Below are 21,622 nucleotides of genomic sequence, written 5' to 3'. Positions count from 1 at the left end.
CAGATAATCTCCACTTTATCCCAAACTTCTCAAATACACCCTAAATCCATATCAAATTTATCCCGAACTCATTCCACATTCAAACCACACTCATCCTACACTCAACCCAAGCTTACCCCACAGTCATCCCCAACTTAACCCAAACTAATCCCCATCTCCTACCAAGCTCACCCAAAACTCACCCAAACTCACCCCAACTCAACCCAATCTAATCCCCATCTCATGCCAAGATCATCCAGAACTCACCCAAACTCACCCCCAACTTAACCCAAACTAATCCCCATCGCATGCCAAACTTATTCCCAGCTCACCCCAAACTAACCCCCATATCATGCCAAACTCATCCCAAACTAATTCCATTCACATGTTAAACTCATAAACTCATCCCCAACTCAACCCAAACTAATCCCCACCTCATGCCAAACTCACACCAAACTTATCTCCAGCCAATCTCCACCTGGTCTCAAAAAAACCCATACTAAATTTGTTTCAAAGTCATTCACCACACAACCGAAAAAAACCATCTCAAACTCATCCCTATCTCATTCCAAACTCATTCTAACCACATCCCAAACTCATCCCTGGCTAATCTCCACCAGGTCCCAAACTCATCCCAAACTTATCCCAATCTTATTCCAATCTCATTCTGAACCCATCCCAAATTCCTCCCAAAGTCATCCACCACTCAACCCAAGCTCACCCCAAACCCAAGGAAGCACTTTTAACTGGTGGCCTATGCTCTGATAAATTTCAGAGATTCTCATTGGCTGAAAGGCTGTAAGAGTCCAGGCTGACAGGTTTCACCTGGTTTCAGCTGTAAAGCTGCTCTATATAAAGCTGAGGATGACTCTACTGGTCCATTATCACCTCTTCACTCCTTAATGGGAAGCTGTACTGGTTTATGGATGAGCAGGAGAGCACCCCACCAGATCCAGAGCCTGAATCTCTATTAAATCACACTTTTACTCTCCAATATTAGACCTGTTTCGCCACCTGCTGGACAAAATACTTAATGATATCATACAGTACAAGTTTGAACACACCTCTTCTTCTCATTCAGAGTTTTTTTCTGTAAACTAAAAGTTAATGTTAAAACAAACCAGAATATGCTTTATAGCTACTTTAGGACAGATCTGCACACTCTTGGTATTTTAATCTCAGTATCTTCATGAGGGAGAATCACCTGGAATAGTTTTCTCAGCGTCTTGAAGGAAGGAGTTCCTGTTTACTCTTTACTACATGATTCTATATGTGTCTCTTAATCGTTTTTATGTCTTTAATATTAATCTATAATGTAGAAAATACATTAGATAAAGAAACGTATTCAGTACTCACCGACCTCTACAGCAGGTTTCACACTAGAGTGTGTGTGTGTGTGTGTGTGTGTGTGTGTGTGTGTGTGTGTGTGTGTGTGTGTGTGTGAAATTGATTCTCTGTGTAAATCCAATGAATAATTGATGGCTCTTTTGAGTTCAACATCCATCACTCTCTCTCTCTTCTTCTCTCTCTCTCTTTCCTTCTTTCTCTTTATCTCTCTCTCTTTCTCTGCATCTCTCTCTCTCTTTCTTTTTTATCTCTTTCTCTGTATCTCTCTCTTTCCCTCTTTCTCTTCATCTCTCTCTCTTTCTCTGTATCTCTCTTTCCATCTCTCTCTCTTTCTCTGTATCTCTCTTTCTCTCTCTTTCCCTCTTTCTCTTCATCTCTCTCTCTTTCTCTGTATCTCTCTTTCTCTCTCTTTCCCTCTTTCTCTTCATCTCTCTCTCTTTCTCTGTATCTCTCTTTCTCTCTCTTTCCCTCTTTCTCTTCATCTCTCTCTCTTTCTCTGTATCTCTCTTTCTCTCTCTTTCCCTCTTTCTCTTCATCTCTCTCTCTTTCTCTGTATCTCTCTTTCTCTCTCTTTCCCTCTTTCTCTTCATCTCTCTCTCTTTCTCTGTATCTCTCTTTCTCTCTCTTTCCCTCTTTCTCTTCATCTCTCTCTCTCTGTATCTCTCTTTCCATCTGTCTCTCTTTCTCTGTATCTCTCTTTCCATCTGTCTCTCTCTCTCTGTATCTCTCTTTCCATCTGTCTCTCTTTCTCTGTATCTCTTTATTTCCATCTGTCTCTCTTTCTCGGTATCTCTCTTTTCCCCTCTGTATCTCTCTATTTCCCCCTTTCTCTCTAAAGTTATCCAAAAGCAGTGTGTAAGACTGGTGGAGGAGAACATGATGCCAAGATGCATCAAAACCTCAGTTTTAAAATGATTTACTGTTATTTATTTATTTATTTGTTTCTTTATTTACCCGTATGCTGTTATGATCCTCTGTTTTTAAAATGATTATTTTAATGGCCGAGATGGCCTAAAATTGACTTTTAAGATATTATAACACAATGTGGTTATAATAAAGTGTTGTTAAAAGTCAATTATTTTTCTCTATATCTCCCTCTTTCCCTCTCTCTCTTTTTATCTCTTTCTTTCCCTCTTTCTTTTTCTCTGTATCTCACTCTTTCTCTCTCTTTGTGTATCTCTCTTTTTCTCTGTATCTCTCTCAATAAAGTTATCCAAAAGCAGTGTGTAAGACTGGTGATTAAAAACCAGGGTTATTCCACCAAATATTGATTTCTGAACTCTATGAACGTTATGAATATGAACTTGTTTTTTTCTTTGCATTATTTGAGGTCTGAAACCTCTGAATCTTTTTTTGTTATTTCAACCATTTCTCATTTTCTGTAAATAAATGCTCTAAATTACAGTATTTTTATTTGGAATTTGGGAGAAATGTTGTTTGTAGTTTATAGAATAAAACAACAATGTTCATTTTACTCAAACATAAACCTATAAATAGCAGAATCATAATCATCATTAAGTTATGTTTGATCAGTGTATGGTACTGAATATATTGTACTTTATAATTCTTTAAATCAGAGTCACTCGTGTTTTTAAATAGAGGAATTTTATTAAATGCAGAACAAAAATCACACAGTATTGCAGTGTGTAAAAACATGCCTAAAAAAAAAAAAAATCATCCCATAATCCCACCAATCAATTAATCCGTACATACAGATGATGTAACAGCGGTAAACACAGCAGTAAACAAAACTAGCAGTATGTAAACAGAGGAATTTTATCTTTCTTTCTTTTTTTTTTACACAGTTCCCTGGCCTGCTATTGGTTGGAGTACTCACTGAACAGACCAATCACATGCTAAATGCTATATGCTATGCTATGCTAAATCTGGTCTTGTGTTTGTGTCTATATAAGAAGAATGTATATGGATAGCACAGATGAAGAATAAACAGGAGGTAATTTTCGTCATTTCTGTTTTTGGCTTTGGTCCATTTTTAGGCCACTTTTAGGCTATGGGCTGTGTCCCAAACGGAAGGCAGCTCCCTTGATGCCTTGATACCTTGATAGGCAGCATTGTGATGAAGTTACCTACAACCAAAATGCGTTTGAGATGCACTTGATGATGATCTTGCCAAGATATGAAGACTCCTGAACAGTTGGTTGTGTAACTAATTAAAATTAAAATTAAAATAATTCAAAAAAGCCAATTTTTGGCTATTATAAATGATAATATGCAAATTTGAGATTTGTAAATACCTTTTTTTTACGATCATACTTGGCTTGATACCTTCCTGCCTTCGAATACTGCCTAAGTAGACAGCATTTATTACGTTTAAGACACAGCCTATAAAACATATATCAAAAATTAAGACTGATGATGGGTAAAACTAAAAATTATATATATTCTCTGATTAATATGACTGTGAATTAAAGGCATAAACACTTTAATATTACTACAACTATTAACTTTTATTATTATTCAAGCTCTAGTCAATGCAACAGTATTGTAAAATAGTAATTAATGGCCAGTTTCCCAAAAGCACTGCATTTAAAAGGCATTTAAAAAATTACTTTTAACCGTAGGGTTGTAATGATTAAATCAATTAATCGTAAATACTTATCAATACATCGGCAGTGACTACTGGCTACTTTTACCATGATAAAAAAATCAATGTATTTAAAAGTATTTTAGAGTATTTCCACTGGTCCCTATACCATGACATTTGGACGCAATGTAAAAAAACTACTTCTAGACTAAAATAAGGACTAAATTGTGTGTTTTTAATGCATGACTATAAATATGCTGATACTTACTAAACTTATATAGATTAGACTCTCTGAAAATTTACCCAGTAATCCTGTAACTTGCTCTTACAGCCTCAAACATTGAAGGCTGGCAAGTATCACAGACTAAAATAGGTTTTAATAGAGACACTGTGGGGAAATTACTAGAAAGTCTTTATTTTAAAGAAATGTTTGACTGCATGTTCAAATAATTTATAGTTATTATGACAAACAAAATCACTCGTGTTAATAGCACTCACTCCTGTTACTGGAACTCACTCCTGTTACTGGAACTCACTCCTGTTACTGGAACTCACTCCTGTTACTGGAACTTACTTCTGTTACTGGAACTCACTCCTGTTACTGGAACTCACTCCTGTTACTGGAACTCACTCCTGTTACTGGAACTCACTCCTGTTACTGGAACTTACTCCTGTTACTGAAACTCACTCCTGTTACTGGCACTCATTCCTGTTACTGGAACTCACTCCTGTTACTGGAACTCACTCCTGTTACTGGAACTTACTCCTGTTACTGAAACTCACTCCTGTTACTGGAACTCACTCCTGTTACTGGAACTTACTCCTGTTACTGAAACTCACTCCTGTTACTGGAACTTACTCCTGTTACTGAAACTCACTCCTGTTACTGGAACTTACTCCTGTTACTGAAACTCACTCCTGTTACTGGCACTCATTCCTGTTACTGGAACTTAATCCTGTTACTGGAACTCTCTCCTGTCACTGGAACTTACTCCTGTTACTGGAACTGACTCCTGTTACTGGAACTCACTCCTGTTACTGGAACTTACTCCTGTTACTGAAACTCACTCCTGTTAATGGAACTCAATCCTGTTACTGGAACCTTACTCCTGTTACTGGCACTCACTCCTGTTACTTTTTATGTTTTGAGTAACAGGAATAAAAGTAACAGAAATTAGTTTTTAGCATAGAATTAGCAAAAACATGAAAATAGCTTTCAATAATCCAATAAGATCTAAGAACTAATTTAGGTAACAGGACTGAGTGTTGAAATTGAGCCCCTCAGTCATCGTTACAATAAGCTTTGGGAATTTTAGTCTTCCCATGATCTTCAGAAGAACCAGCTGATGTCACTTCCTGTTGTAGATGTGACTTCCTGTTGTAGAATGTTCCAGATGTTTTAGATGGGGCAATGTGTTATGGTAACAGGACTGAGTGAAACACAACAGGTAACAAATGCTATTTTTTCAGTGTTATAAGTAGTTTTTATTCATGTTTTTAATTACATGTCTTTCTTTTGCAATTACGTCAATTAAGCACAAGACACTACGCTTAATAATAAAATGTACTTTAAATGTAAGTTATTTTTTGTGCACATTTATAAATGCTCTATACTCGTCAGTGCTTTTGGAAAATAAAGCCACTCTGTGCAACCTGATAAACCGCAGCATTGCTGAGGAGCGTACGAAAGTACGAAACGATAAAATCGTAAAAGTGTAAAAACGTAAGGAAGAAGACGTAAGCGCAAGTAAACGAGCTCGAGCGCGGGGATTAAAACCGGGCTCGGATCCGGTCCAGCGGATCGCTGTCCCACATCTTACTGTCCCAGGCCTGGAACCAGCCGGTGAAGGTGGGAGGCTCCGCCCCCTGCTTAATGGTAGTGATGGGAATACCGCGGCGACCGGACGGGTCCGAGTCCACATACTCTTTAGCTGTAAAACAGAAAACGATATATAACCTTAATTTATAACATTCACTCACTGTTGATCATTAAAAAGTTTAATTACTATATTTTTCGCACTATAAGTTGCACCGTATTAGGGCTTAAACGATTAGTCGATATAATCGTCATTGTTGATTATTTAAATTTGTCGACTACAAATTTTATTTTCGAGAGCAGATTACACAGATTACACTTTACTCAGTCTGTCTTAGTCTCCAAAAGTGCCCAAACACTACATATTATTATTACATATTTAATTTATTAAATATATATATTTTTTATGTTTAAGCAACATCCAGTCATTTAAATACCTTTTAAATCTCATGATCAGCTGTTTCTATGTTTTTAGAGATGAAGGATAAGGCAAAAATAATCGTTGACTAATCGATTAATCGAAAAAATAATCATCAGATTCGTTGACTTCCAAAATAATTCTTAAAAAAATACTTTATTTTATAGTCTATCAAATGCTTAAAAATGCTTAATCTACACAGATTTCTCTCCTTGGTGAGTAAAGTGCTTCCGTTTATTTACAGTAAGCTTAGATTCCCAAGTTTCTTCAGCACTAAGGCTGGAGCATTAGCATTAGCATTAGCGGCTAAATGCTAGCAGGGCTAATGGGGCCCAACAGTGCAACACTGAGGACAGCGCAACACCGAGCGGTTTGTCCCATGTAGCTTGTTTTAACACAGTAAACCACAGTAAAAAGAGCTAACTAGCACCTAGCACAGTTAGCAGTTAATGCTAATGCTGCTCCAGAATTGCTAGCCAGTTCAATTACTGTATTTTTCGCACTATAAGGTGCACTGGATTATAATGCGCATTTTATGTGACACTAGTAAGGAATTCAGCAGGATTCTCCGCTGGGTGGTGGTGGCTAACTATGTTAAGTAAACAAAACTGTAATTCTTAAAAAAAACTTTTTATTAAAGTCAAACAAGTGCTTAAAAATGCTTAATCTACACAGATTTCTCTCCAGAAAACTGTTTATTTGGGAGAGTAAAGCACTTCCATTGATTTACAGTTAGCTTAGACTCCCAAAGTTCTCCAGCACTAAGGCTGAAGCATTAGCATTGGCATTAGTGGCTAACTGCTAGCAGCTAATGGGGCCCGACAGCACTACACTGAGGAACCCTAAGTGTTCCTGGAGGGTGATATTAGCTAGCGGTTTGTCCCATGTAGCTTGTTTTAACACGGCAAACACGCAAACTACAGTGCGATAATACTTGTCTTTGAATGCTAAAAGAGCTAACTAGCACTTAGCACAGATACAAAACACAAAAGGCTGCTCCAGCAGTGCTAGCCAGGGTTAGCAGAGCGCTAAATGCTGATAATACTTGCTTTTGAATGGCAAAAGAGCTAACTAGTGCTTAGCACGATTAGCAGGTAATGCTAATGCTGCTCCAGCAGCGCTAGCCGTGGTTGTCAGCAGGCTACAGGCCAAAATTAACCACACCCATGATTAATTAAGATAATTAGTACATGACTTTTGCATTGCGTTTCAAGATACGCAAGGTGTACTTTTCCTGTCGTTATGATAGCAAAGACACACTGATACGCCCTAAATCAAGCTGCACGGTGCAAAGTTAATGGTTTAATTACAGATCACTAAAATAGGGTCTTTGGTATCTTACCTATCTTTGGTGCTCCTGTCTTTTCCACTTCGTTGGCATCGTTTCCGACCCACAGGAAGATCTGCAGATCATATTATAATCATTTAATCATCAATTAGCCTCTGAAATTATACCTTAGTGTAGCTGAAACTTTTTTATGAATTTCTGTATTATGCATTTTGTGTGGTTGTATATATATATATATATATATATATATATATATATATAAATATATATATATAAAATTTTACGATAAGTGTCACAAATAACAGGACCTTTAACAGTAATAAATAAACATAGTTCTTAAATAGTTGTAGATGTGAGTAATGTCTCTAATTCTAATTATTGTAATATTTGACAGTAGTTACAATATTACTAAATATTACTACATTACTACAAAGAATGTTGTAAAAAATAATTCATTTACATTTTTTTTGTATTTATTTTTAGGTTTTATTTTTTTTTTGTTAGAAGAAATAAATATTTTCTATGTTATTTAATTTATTGTTTTAGCACCAAACATTTTAGTACTACAGTTTCTTTATTGTTGCACTAAAAGTACAATTATTTTATTAATTCTTTTGTCACAAAGATTTTTACTACTAGTTTTTTGTTGTACTAAAAGTTAAAGTTTTTTTATTTTTTTTTTGTACCAAATGTTCAGTACGACAATTTTTTTTTGTTGTACTAAAAGTACAATTCTTTTATTTATTTTTTATTACCAACATTTTTAGTAATACAGTTTTTTTTGTTGTATTAAATGTACAATTCTTTTATTTATTTTTTTAGTACCAAAATTTTTTGTACTACAATTTTTTAGTTATTGTACTTCAAATAAAATTATTTAAAACATTTTTTATTACCAACATTTTTCACTAGTACAGTTTTTTTTGTTGTGGTACTAAAAGTAAAATTTTTTCGTTTTTTTTTTTAGTACCAAAAAAAAATACAATTATTATATTAATTTATTTGATGCTGTTTTACTAAAAGCAAAACAAAAGTTTCTTTTTTTTTATATATATATACTTTATGATTACTTTGATGTATTTATTTATTTATTGTATTCTTTTATTTCTGTTGTAGTAATAAAAGTAATAATTTGTTTTTCTAGCTCCACCCACCTGATCCCAGGTGTCCAGCAACATGACGTCATCAGTGGCCAGATCTGATTGGGTGAAATCTCCGGGCACCTCCTCCACCTGAGAGAAAAAAAAACAGGAGAGATCAGCTTTTACTCTTATTTTATGTCTTTTATTAAACATATTCCAATTATAAGTCCAATTATAGAAATCCAGATGAATCCAGTTTAAAAGTGAGTATTTTACCACGAGTCGGCCGGTCTTATTGGAGCAGCCGAACAGTCGGGGGGTTTTTACTACTTTCTGCAGGGTTTTGGAGGATTGATATTCCGCCTTTCCTCCCAGAGCCGACCAAAACCCAGCTGAACACAGAACAAGAACCAGTTAAAATTACATCATAAAATAGATAAATCAGATAATCAGTATTTCACCATTAAAATGTCTGTATTCAATAAGATCCAAAAACGTATGCAATTTAAAATTTCTGTAAAAAGGTTTTGTAGATACGGAAGTGCAAAACTGAATTTTGGATTTGTGCCTTTAGTATTTATACATCAATCCTGACTTTATACTTCAATCCTGCATTTATACTTCAATCCTAGCTTTATTATTTAATCCTGCTTTTATACTTCAACCTGGCTTCATACTAGAATCATGGCTTTATTTCTTCAATCCTGGCTTTATTCTACAATTCTGCCTTAAAATGTAAATCCTGGCTGTATACTAAACGTTATTATTCAACTCTGCTTTTGTGTTTCAATCTTTGCTTTATACTTGAATCCTGCATTTATACTTCAATTCTGCCTTTATTCTCCAATCCTGGCTGTGTATTTTAATCTTGCTTTTATATTTCAATGATGGCTTTATAATTCAATCCTGCTTTTATACTTAAATCCTGGCTTTATAAAACAATCCTGGTTTTATACTTTAATCCTGCTTTTATACTTCAATCTTGACTTTATCCTTTAATCCTGGTTTCCAACTTCAATCCTTCTTTTATACTTAAATTCTGATTATGTACTACAATCCTGCCTTAAAATGTAAATCCTGTTTTATACTTCAATCCTGTTTTAAAATTTCCATCCCATCTTTAATTTTAAATTTCTTAAAACTTCAGTCCTTTATATTTCAATCCTTATACTTCAACAATGTCTCAACAACTTATGTTCTTCCATCCTCGCTTTATTCTCTAATCCTGACTTTATACATCGATCCTGCTTTTATACTATAATCCTGCATTTATATTTCAAACCTAGCTTCATTATTTAATCTTGCATTTATACTTATATGCTGGCTTTATACTTTAATTCTGCTTCTGTATTTCAATCCTGCCTTTATGTCTAAACACTGTCTTTTTATTCCCAGCCTGCCTCTATACCACAAGTCTGTGTTTACAATTCAACAATGTTTTTAGAATTCAATCCTTTCTTTTGTCTTCAATCCTGATTTTGCACTTGAGAGGTTAAACTGATTGTGTGGAAATATTATCTAAGAGAAACTGTTTACCCGGCTCTTTGCCCTCGGCCACATCGGTGGGCTTCCCTCCCAGGAAGGAGACCACATGCTTGGCGGCGTCTGATTCGTCGGCGCTGGCACCGACGCCCCTCCAGACAAACAGCGAGTCGGGGGTCTTCAGCACGAACACGTCGTTGGTGTTCAGGCTGGAGGCAGAAGGATTGACCTACAGGGAATATAGTGATAGTGTTATTATTAACCCTTTGAACTCTAGGCTGTTTTTTCTCTTTGTTTTTCTCACTTCCTCTTTCAGGTCTTATAACTAGGGGCTGGCCCAATTAGCGTTTTTTGAGCTCTGGATATTCGGCACTGATTAAGTGAAGTAAAGTTTACTAAAAGAAAGGATTGATTCAGTAAAAATAACTGAAGTAAAGTTGTGTGTAGTGGTGTGTGTAGTGATGTGTGTAGTGATGTGTGTAGTGATGTGTGTAATGGTGTGTGCAGTGGTGTGTGCAGTGGTGTGTGTAGTGGTGTGTGTAGTGATGTGTGTAGTGGTGTGTGTAGTGGTGTGTGTAGTGGTGTGTGTAGTGATGTGTGCAGTGGTGTGTGTAGTGGTGTGTGTAGTGGTGTGTGTAGTGGTGTGTGTAGTGGTGTGTGCAGTGATGTGTGTAGTGGTGTGTGTAGTGATGTGTGTAGTGGTGTGTTTAATGATGTGTGTAGTGATGTGTGTAGTGGTGTGTGTAGTGGTGTGTGTAGTGATGTGTGTAAAGGTGTGTGTAGTGGTGTGTGTAGTGGTGTGTGTAGTGATGTGTGTAGTGGTGTGTTTAATGATGTGTGTAGTGATGTGTGTAGTGGTGTGTGTAGTGGTGTGTTTAGTGATGTGTGTAGTGGTGTGTGTAGTGGTGTGTGCAGTGATGTGTGTAGTGATGTGTGTAGTGGTGTGTGTAGTGGTGTGTGTAGTGGTGTGTGCAGTGATGTGTGTAGTGATGTGTGTAGTGGTGTGTGTAGTGGTGTGTTTAGTGATGTGTGTAGTGGTGTGTGTAGTGGTGTGTGTAGTGGTGTGTGTAGTGATGTGTGTAGTGATGTGTGTAATGGTGTGTGCAGTGGTGTGTGCAGTGGTGTGTGTAGTGGTGTGTGTAGTGGTGTGTGTAGTGGTGTGTGTAGTGATGTGTGTAATGGTGTGTGCAGTGGTGTGTGTAGTGGTGTGTGTAGTGGTGTGTGTAGTGGTGTGTTTAGTGATGTGTGTAGTGATGTGTGTAGTGGTGTGTGTAGTGGTGTGTGTAGTGGTGTGTGTAGTGATGTGTGTAGTGGTGTGTGTAGTGGTGTGTGTAGTGGTGTGTGTAGTGGTGTGTGTAGTGATGTGTGTAGTGGTGTGTGTAGTGATGTGTGTAGTGGTGTGTGTAGTGGTGTGTGCAGTGATGTGTGTAGTGGTGTGTGTAGTGGTGTGTGTAGTGATGTGTGTAGTGGTGTGTGTAGTGGTGTGTGTAGTGGTGTGTGTAGTGGTGTGTGTAGTGGTGTGTGTAGTGGTGTGTGTAGTGGTGTGTTTAGTGGTGTGTTTAGTGATGTGTGTAGTGGTGTGTTTAGTGGTGTGTTTAATGATGTGTGTAGTGATGTGTGTAGTGGTGTGTGTAGTGGTGTGTGTAGTGGTGTGTGTAGTGATGTGTGTAGTGGTGTGTGTAGTGATGTGTGTAGTGGTGTGTGTAGTGGTGTGTGCAGTGATGTGTGTAGTGGTGTGTGTAGTGGTGTGTGTAGTGATGTGTGTAGTGGTGTGTTTAATGATGTGTGTAGTGATGTGTGTAGTGGTGTGTGTAGTGGTGTGTGTAGTGGTGTGTGTAGTGGTGTGTGTAGTGATGTGTGTAGTGGTGTGTTTAATGATGTGTGTAGTGATGTGTGTAGTGGTGTGTGTAGTGGTGTGTGTAGTGATGTGTGTAGTGGTGTGTGTAGTGGTGTGTGTAGTGATGTGTGTAGTGATGTGTGTAGTGGTGTGTGTAGTGGTGTGTGTAGTGGTGTGTGTAGTGGTGTGTGTAGTGATGTGTGTAGTGGTGTGTTTAATGATGTGTGTAGTGATGTGTGTAGTGGTGTGTGTAGTGGTGTGTTTAGTGATGTGTGTAGTGGTGTGTGTAGTGGTGTGTGTAGTGGTGTGTGTAGTGGTACTCACCTCCACGGCGCGGGTGGCCCGGGTGCTGCTGGTCCGGATGTGGAACAGTCGGGTGCCGCCTGCCTGGCTCTGCCCTCCTGCCCGGGACGTCCCGCCGCTGTGGATCACCATGGGCTTCCCCTTAAACAGACTCATCAGGTGGGGCGGCTCCTGACCCTGAGTGACCCGCACCTGAACAGGTACAAATATACATATTTACATATATACATATACATATATACATATATACATATACATATATACATATACATATACATATATACATATACATATATACATACACATATATACATATACACATATACATATACATATATACATATACACATATACATATACATATATACATATATACATATACATATACATATATACATAAACATATATACATATACACATATACATATACATATATACATATACATATACATATATACATATACATATACATATATACAGTAGCAGTCAAAAGATAAAGACTATAAAGGAACACATAAGGAATCATGTAATGTGGTTACTCTTGCTCTTCCTTTTCTGTAGTGGTCCTGATGAGTGCCAGTTCCATCATTTTTGACGTTTTTTGCTGTGACTGCATTCTTGATACTTTCAAAGTTGTTGAAATATTTCTTTTCAGATTGACTGACTTCATTTTTTTCTTAAAGTAATTTTTTAAATCTTTACTTAGTTGATTAGTTCTTGCCACTCATAATATAGATTAACATACATATAAATGATCTTCCTTTATCGCAATAAATCTCATCTGCCTATGTGGTAGAGGCTAAAACTCACTAAAGCTCACTGGTGTCACTAAATTATTTAAAACTTTTAATATCTAACCACCTTCAGACAGTCTGTACCTGTTTAAGTTGATTTTTTCTTTTACCTTGTTATTTATTTTAATTGTTTTGTCTTTTTATTTATCTAATGTTATGTTTTACCATTTAGCCATTTTATTTTATTTATTTTATTAATTCCATCCTTTTATTTGTTTTGTTACTGTCTTCACTTTTGGCCTTTTTACATTTTTATTTTATTTATTTTCTTCCTTTATATATATATATATATATATATATATATATATATATATATATATATATATATATATATATATATATATATTATAATTTACTTTTTTTAAATTGTGGTTATTTTAGTCCTTTTTTTTTACTAATTTTATATTTTATTATGTTACGTATTTATCTCTTTGTTTTATTGCTCTACATTTTAGTTTGCATATCTTTCCATTTTGAATTATTTATTTTTCTTAATTAAATCTTATATTGTTTGCTTGTTTTTTTTTATAATTGAAACTTAATTTTTAATCCCTTTAATTTTATGTAAGCTCAGCAACATTGAAAATAAGGGGTTACCCTCAATGTAAATATTCACTATTATTCACTGTATACCTGTAACTCTACCTCTTCACTACTTTACTTTAACTGATGCTCTCAAACACAAGAGACAAGAAATTCAAGTAATTAACTCTTGATGAGCACAGCTGTTAACTGAAAGCCTGAATTCTGAAACAAAAATCTAAAATATTCTGTATGTTTTTCTTCATAGTTTGTATGATTTTTAGCATTAATCTACAGTGCAGAAAAAGAACAAGAATAAAGAGAATAACCAGCATCCTCCTGCTCGTTATTCTCACCTGGACAGGAGCTCCGCCCATAGAGTCGTCCAGCTGAACAGTGAGGAAGGCTGAAGCAGCGAGTTCATCCTGCGTGCTCTTCAATCCCTGCCTGATAAACACAGAACAATAAATAGTGTTTTAGCATAGTTAAAACTGTCCGTGTGACTGACTACCACCACCATGCTTCACAGATCATCTATAATGTATATTTTCTGGAATTTGTGGATCTCTCACCAGGTGTAGATGATGTGCTGTTCCCGGCCGCCCAGTTTGTAGCTGTACAGAATGAGGTAACAGTCTCCACCGTAAAACTGACCGTGGGAGGCGGGGTCAACCGCGACACGGGCTCCTCCCTCCACACGCCAAATCTAAACCACAGATTGAAGGAATTCAGTATCCACTATGAATTATTCAGTATCCACTATAAATAATTAAATATCCACTATGAGTTATTCAATATCTACTATTAATTATTTAGTATTTACTTTAAACTATTCAGTATCCAATATGAATGATTCTTATCCACTATGAACAAATCAGTATCCATTATAAAATGATTAAGTGTGGAATGATTCAGTATCTAATATAAAATGATTAAGTATTTAATGATTCAGTATTCAATATAAAATGATTCAGTATCTAATATAAAATGATTCAGTATCTAATATAAAATGATTAAGTATTTAATGATTCAGTATTCAATATAAAATGATTCAGTATCTAATATAAAATGATTAAGTATTTAATGATTCAGTATTCAATATAAAATGATTCAGTATTCAATATAAAATGATTCAGTATCTAATATAAAATGTTTCAGTATCTAATATAAAATGATTCAGTATCTAATATAAAATGATTCAGTATCTAATATAAAATGTTTCAGTATCTAATATACAATTATTCAGTATCTAATATAAAATGATTCAGTATCTAATATAAAATGATTCAGTATCTAATATAAAATGATTCAGTATCTAATATAAAATGATTCAGTATCTAATATAAAATGATTCAGTATCTAATATAAAATGATTCAGTATCTAATATAAAATGTTTCAGTATCTAATATAAAATGATTCAGTATCTAATATACAATTATTCAGTATCTAATATAAAATGATTCAGTATCTAATATAAAATGATTCAGTATCTAATATAAAATGATTCAGTATCTAATATAAAATGATTCAGTATCTAATATAAAATGATTCAGTATCTAATATAAAATGTTTCAGTATCTAATATAAAATGATTCAGTATCTAATATACAATTATTCAGTATTCAATATAAAATGATTCAGTATCTAATATAAAATGATTCAGTATTCAATATAAAATGATTCAGTATCTAATATGAAATGATTTAGTATCTAATATAAAATGATTCAGTATCCAATATAAAATGATTCAGTATCTAATATAAAATGATTCAGTATCTAATATAAAATGATTCAGTATCTAATATGAAATGATTCAGTATCTAATATGAAATGATTCAGTATCTAATATAAAATGATTCAGTATCTAATATAAAATGTTTCAGTATCTAATATAAAATGATTCAGTATCTAATATGAAATGATTCAGTATCTAATATGAAATGATTCAGTATCTAATATAAAATGATTCAGTATCTAATATAAAATGTTTCAGTATCTAATATAAAATGATTCAGTATCTAATATAAAATGATTCAGTATCTAATATAAAATGATTCAGTATCTAATATAAAATGATTCAGTATCTAATATAAAATGATTCAGTATCTAATATAAAATGTTTCAGTATCTAATATAAAATGATTCAGTATCTAATATAAATGATTCAGTATTCAATATAAAATGATTCAGTATCTAATATAAAATGATTCAGTATTCAATATAAAATGATTCAGTATCTAATATAAAATGATTCAGTATCTAATATAAAATGATTCAGTATCTAATATAAAATGATTCAGTATCTAATATAAAATGATTCAGTATCTAATATGAAATGATTCAGTATCTAATATAAAATGATTCAGTATCTAATATAAAATGATTCAGTATTCAATATAAAATGATTCAGTATCTAATATAAAATGATTCAGTATCCACTATGAAATGATTTAGTATCCAATAAGAAATGATTCAGTATCCATTATGAAGTGATTCAATATAAAATATATACTGATCCAGTATCCAATATAAAAGGATTCAGTATTAAATATGAAATTATTCAGTATCCAATATAAAATGATTCAGTATTCAATACGAAATGATTCAGTATCTATTATTAAGTGATTCAGTAGAAATTATTAAATTATTTATGAAATATAAAATTATTCAGTATGAAATATGAAATTATTTAGTATACAATATGAAATGATTCCGTATCCAATAAGAAATGATTCAGCATCCAGTATGAAATGATTCAGCATAACATCTTAAATAATTCAGTATAAAATATAAAAGGATTCAGTAGAAAATAAGTAATTATTGATTATCCACTAATAATTTTTCAGTATGCACTATGAATTACTTGTTATCTACACTTCAGTACCCACTTACGCACGATTCAGTATCCAGTATGAATTATTGGAAATCCAGCAACATAAAATATTCAGTATCTTCTATAATGCACTATTAGTATGTATCTTTAGTATCCATTATGAATTACTGAGTATCCGGTATGAAACTAATGTGTAAAGTGTTAATTGAAGTTACTAAAGTAGTGTGAACCCATCTCAACATTACATTAACTTTACAACATATTAACATTACACTATTAAAAACTGATAAATAATAACCGTTATTGATTTAAGCGATGAATGGATGGTTGTGATTGGCTGATTCTGTACTGATACCTGGACTTTTCCGGAGCCGTCGTCCACCATGTTGTGCTGTGCGGCCATGGTGTTGTTGGAGTGCAGGGTGGAGGCGTCGAAGGGGATCTGCTTCACCTGGGCGATCTTACCTATGGTAAAGGCTTTAGAGGGACCTGTGGTCTGATCTTTATCCCTCCAATCAGAGAAGAACTGCTTAAACAGGGTGGTCTCACCCCCTGCTGGCATCACCTGGATCTGCAGAGGCAGAGCAGCATCTGAATGATTAATTTCTCTGTATGATTTAAGTACTGATTGAACAGTGTTTAGAGGGTGTGTGCCGCTTTACCTGGGTTTTGTTGGAGTAATTTTTGGATTTAATGAAATCCTGGGCAACCTTCATGGCGGCCTTGCGCTCGTCTGGGTTCGCCTTCGGGCCTGGAATAGAAACAGAGGAGAGAATAAATCAAATTTGATATATTTTAGTATTAATAAACAATATAGGTGCACCTCAAAAAAATACAATACCATTGAAACGTTACTTTAATTCAATAATTCACCACAGACTCTACTTCACAAACCAAAGACTCCAACTCCCAGAATTCACCTGCACCCTGCACTCAACCTCCCGGACATGCTGGGTCATGAAACGCTTCAGCGGTCCGGCTCACCTGACTTCTAAGATTGCCATCACCTGTCTTCCCCTGTATGAATACCCCCTGTTTTCCCATGTACAGTGCCGGGTAATGAATATACAGTTTATTACATAGCTCTTCTACTCCGCGTTTCCTTTGCTGTTACCTTTTTGTTATCGACCCTTTTTGTAGTTTTTGACCACTCTTTTAAAATATTAAATTTTATTTAGAAAATTAGAAAATTATATAAGATCAACTGGTACTTTCGGCAGTCCTGCTGGAAAATGAAATACGCACCTCACTGTTTTTAGAATTAAAACATACTGTATGACTTTGCAGGAGTGGTAGCAGAAGTACACTGATGCTATTTATTAATAATAATATTTTGCCCGCTCCCCATTTAGAATTATCACTGATTTCAATTTAAGAAAAAAAAAAAAACTTAGCAATTCTGTTTTAATCTTGTTTTTGGTCCATATATAGTATCTGTCAAATGTCTGGATGTCAGTCCTACCAATGCCGGATCACGTGACGATTCGGTGTTCAGACTCACCTGACTTCTGAGATCACCATCACCTGTCTTTCCCTGTATAAATACCTCCTGTGTTCCCATGTTCAGTGCCCAGTATTGAATCTATATTACATCTTATATTATATTATTCTACCCTGCGTTTCCTTTGTTTTTGCAACCCTTTTTGTATTTTTGACCACTCTTTTTGCATAGCCCATTGTTGTTTTGTTAGCTTTTTAGTTGCTGACCTATATATATATATATATATATATATATACGCTGACGCTGCCATAACCAAAACTTCCAAATGTGACGCTGCCATAACCAAATCTTCAGAATGTAAAGGAGCAGGTTCTGCAGAAACCACCCTCCACCCGGCTAACTGGAAAGTTCTGTCAGGTAATGAACTCCACCCTTAACACCATAACCGACGCCCAGCCGCACCTTTCCACACAAACACGTTGTTATCCGCGCCGTTATCCAGGATGTAGCACTCCTCGGCCAAGAGCATGGCCTGCTTAAACGGGCTGGACTGGGCAACCACCGACGTCTTCATGGAACCAGTGGCATCAGAGATCTGCAGGAGAGCCGGAGAATACATCTCTAAATTAATTGTTACATAAAAATATAGTTGCACCTAGAAGGAGGTGAGGATTTGATACAGTGTTCAGAAAGTTTAAAGATTAAAGCTACCAGAAACAATAAATGAGAGATCATTGGTTTGAATCCCGTTCATGCAGCTCGCCATCAGCTGCTGGAGCCCTGAGAGAGCACAGTTGGTCTTGTTCTCTCTCTCTGGGTGGGTACAGTAGATGGCGCTCTCTCTTTCCCCTCATCACTCCTAGGGTGATGTGGATCAGCACAAGGCTGCATCTGTGAGCTGGTGTATCAGAACCGAGTCGCTGCGATTTCCTTCAAGTGTTAGCGCTGTAATGCTATTCGGCAATGCTACAGCATCAGCAGCAGCTCAAAAAGAGGCGGATAAATAAAATTTTATAAAATTATAATAAAATATTTTGGGCCCTATTTTAGTGATCTATAGGAGAGCTGTCAAACGTGCAATGTGCAATTTGATTTAGAACATGCCAGTGTGCCTTTGCTATAGTAACGATTAGAAAAGTACACCTTATACAACTCGAAACACAACGTACAAACAGCTTGTTTTAAAGATTGGAGAGGTGTGTTCAGGTCAATTTTGGTACTGCGCCACTGACTGATTAAAACCCTGACAACAGTCAAAATGTAAAAGAAAAAAGTAAAACACGCAAAAAACAACAGATTTGATTCTTTTACATTAATCTATAGTATGGTCTCACCATGTACAGCGCCCCTTTCGTCTTGTTGGACTTGTCCACCTGCTCATCGTCCGCAGTAGCCGGGGCGATGGCGGGCTTCGCGCCCAGAGCCTGGAGAAGATTAATCACATTAGAGTTCAGTTCATTCAACACTGAACCAGAACGTCCCACAATGCCCTCAGACTGATCAGCATGCAGGACCAGCCCCTCACTCAACTGCTGTGCTGTAGAAATTCTGTATTTTTCGCTCTATAAGGCGTAATATTCTTTAATTTTCCCAAAAATCATCAGTGCTCCTTATGTATGAATTCTACCAGTCAGGTATTAAGGAGCAGTAAATCCACTCTACTGAAGTACAGAGTTATAATGGAGTTTCAGCAAAGTTTCTCCAGCACCAAGGCTGGAGCAGTATTAGCATGAGCCACTAACAGCGCTAAGCACTAGCTCTTTCACCGTTCAGAGGTGAGTATATTTGACTGTAGCCTGTGCATTTACTGTGTTAAAAGAAGCTACGTTACGCTTGGTTACGGAAACACCATGGGTTCATCAGTGTAGTGCTAATGCTAATGCTGCTGCACCCAGCCTTAGTGGAAATCTGGAAATCTAAGCTTCCTGTAAATAAACAGAAGCACTTTACTCACCCAAATAAACATAATAATTTTCTGGGGAGAAATCTGTGTAGATTAATATTTAACGGTTTGTAACGTTTAACATTATAAGAAAATGTTTTTTTTACTTAACTTAGCTTAGCTTTATTTAGCTGAATTAGAAGGAAAACATGGCGACATCCCTGTTCCTTACTAGTGTCTCATAATGTTCCTTATAATCCAGTGTGCCTTAAGTATGAAAATAGACCTTCTGATTGGACGCTGTGGCTAAAACAACCACTTTTGGTACCTCAGTAAAGAATTTGTAGTGGGTATGATAACATCCACAAGTGTGATAAAGTCATTAACTCAGTGCAGACACTAGAGGGCGCTGTTGTGCAAAACATTCATTTGCTCAGTTCACCAGCAGCACTCAGTAGCCATTTTTTTTTTTCTGGCAGTTTTTTGTCAAATTTACTCAAAACTCACATCAATAATGGCCTGTGGCTCCGCCCCCTCATCCACCATGTGCAGCTTGGCCCTGCCGTTCCTCTCGTTATCCCGGATATCGATCGCTACCTCAGACGCCTTCAGCTTCTCAAAGCGGTTACACCCACTGCCACTCCACTGATACACGTCCTACAGACACACACACATATATATAAAATATATATTTTATCATTAATAATAAACAATAACTTCACAATAAAATTAATAAGCAATTCATTTTATATTTATTAAGTTTTAAGAGTTCAGAAATCAATATGTGGTGAAATAACCCTGTTTTATTAAGGTAATAATAATAATAATAATAAACTTTATTTATATAGCACCTTTCATACATAAAAATGCAGCTCAAAGTGCTTTACAATACATTTAAATAAAACAGCAAAATTTAAAAGTAATATAAAACAAATAAAACAATTAAAAAGTAACAATTTAATAAAAAGTAGGAAATAAGACATTAATATTAACATAAAATATAGAATACAATAAATTTAAACAAAAATGATACAAATAAAAATGAAATAAGAGTTCCATACTTTTGGGGCATAAAAACAAAAAAAGCTGATTCCCCCGTCTTTTTGTGATTCACTGTGCAGCTCCTGATGATCTAAACACACGATGTGGAGCATATTCTGTCAGACAGTCTGAGATGTAGTCTGAGGTGCTAACCCATTAAAAGATTATTTATTTATTTATAAACCAGTAAAACCAGTTTTAAAACCAATCCTAAAATCCTAAACCTTAATCACTGATTTTTTCCATGCATCTGGGCATCATGTTCTCCTCCACCAGTCTTACACACTGCTTTTGGATGATAACTTTATGCTGCTTTACTCCTGGTGCAGAAATAATTCAAGCAGTTCAGTTTGGTGGTTTGATGGTTTGTGATCATCCATCTTCCTCTTGATTATATTCCAGAGGTTTTCAATTTGGTAAAATGTAAAGAAATTCATCATTTTTAAGTGGCCTCTTATTTTTTTCCAGAGCTGTATTGTGTATGTATGTGTGTGATTGCATTGTTTCACCCTGCAATTAACTTGACCTTAAAAATGGAGAAGTGAGTTTTACTGGTATCTGAGTAAAGCTTTTACATTTTACAGTGAAAATGACAAATAAAAAAAATATTTTGAGATTTTTTCTATTCTTCTATTGAAAGCAACTTTTTTTTGCGTGACAACAACAATGTATTTCTGTGAGCAGATTACAGAGACAAATATAGGATTAAAGTTTTAGAAATGCTATGAACCCAAATAACCCAGAAATTGACTTAAAACTCAATAGACAATGTTCTCCTCCACCAGTCTTACACACTGCTTTTGGATAACTTTATGCTGCTTTACTCCTGGTGCAGAAATAATTCAAGCAGTTCAGTTTGGTGGTTTGATGGTTTGTGATCATCCATCTTCCTCTTGATTATATTCCAGAGGTTTTTAATTTGGTAAAATCAAAGAAACTCATCATTTTTAGGTGCTCTCTTATTTTTTCCAGAGCTGTATGTGTGTAATTGCATTGTTTCACCCTGCAATT

The 21,622-nt window shown here is 35.2% G+C and overlaps 1 protein-coding gene and 1 long non-coding RNA gene across 2 annotated transcripts in view; both read right to left on the bottom strand.

Moving 5' to 3' along the window:
- Positions 1-21,622, bottom strand: part of LOC125801079 (uncharacterized) — a 124,770-nt gene that overhangs the window by 88,367 nt on the left and 14,781 nt on the right. The gene's annotated exons all lie outside the window — the stretch shown is intronic.
- Positions 2,913-21,622, bottom strand: part of scinlb (scinderin like b) — a 32,602-nt gene continuing 13,892 nt past the window's right edge. Inside the window, exons 5-17 of the mRNA XM_049476628.1 lie at positions 20,078-20,227; positions 19,023-19,112; positions 18,151-18,283; positions 16,910-16,998; positions 16,603-16,818; positions 13,986-14,119; positions 13,770-13,860; positions 12,119-12,289; positions 10,012-10,186; positions 8,752-8,867; positions 8,548-8,625; positions 7,448-7,508; positions 2,913-5,802 (exon numbers count right to left, since the gene is read on the bottom strand). Coding sequence (XP_049332585.1) covers positions 5,642-5,802; positions 7,448-7,508; positions 8,548-8,625; positions 8,752-8,867; positions 10,012-10,186; positions 12,119-12,289; positions 13,770-13,860; positions 13,986-14,119; positions 16,603-16,818; positions 16,910-16,998; positions 18,151-18,283; positions 19,023-19,112; positions 20,078-20,227 — 1,665 coding nt within the window. The 3' untranslated portion in view covers positions 2,913-5,641. The remainder of the gene's footprint in view (positions 5,803-7,447; positions 7,509-8,547; positions 8,626-8,751; positions 8,868-10,011; positions 10,187-12,118; positions 12,290-13,769; positions 13,861-13,985; positions 14,120-16,602; positions 16,819-16,909; positions 16,999-18,150; positions 18,284-19,022; positions 19,113-20,077; positions 20,228-21,622) is intronic.

The sequence above is a fragment of the Astyanax mexicanus genome, chromosome 4 (assembly GCF_023375975.1).
Source record: "Astyanax mexicanus isolate ESR-SI-001 chromosome 4, AstMex3_surface, whole genome shotgun sequence".
Taxonomy (NCBI): domain Eukaryota; kingdom Metazoa; phylum Chordata; class Actinopteri; order Characiformes; family Acestrorhamphidae; genus Astyanax; species Astyanax mexicanus.
Note: the sequence above shows the minus strand (reverse complement) of the source record. Positions and strands in the feature narration are given on the sequence as shown.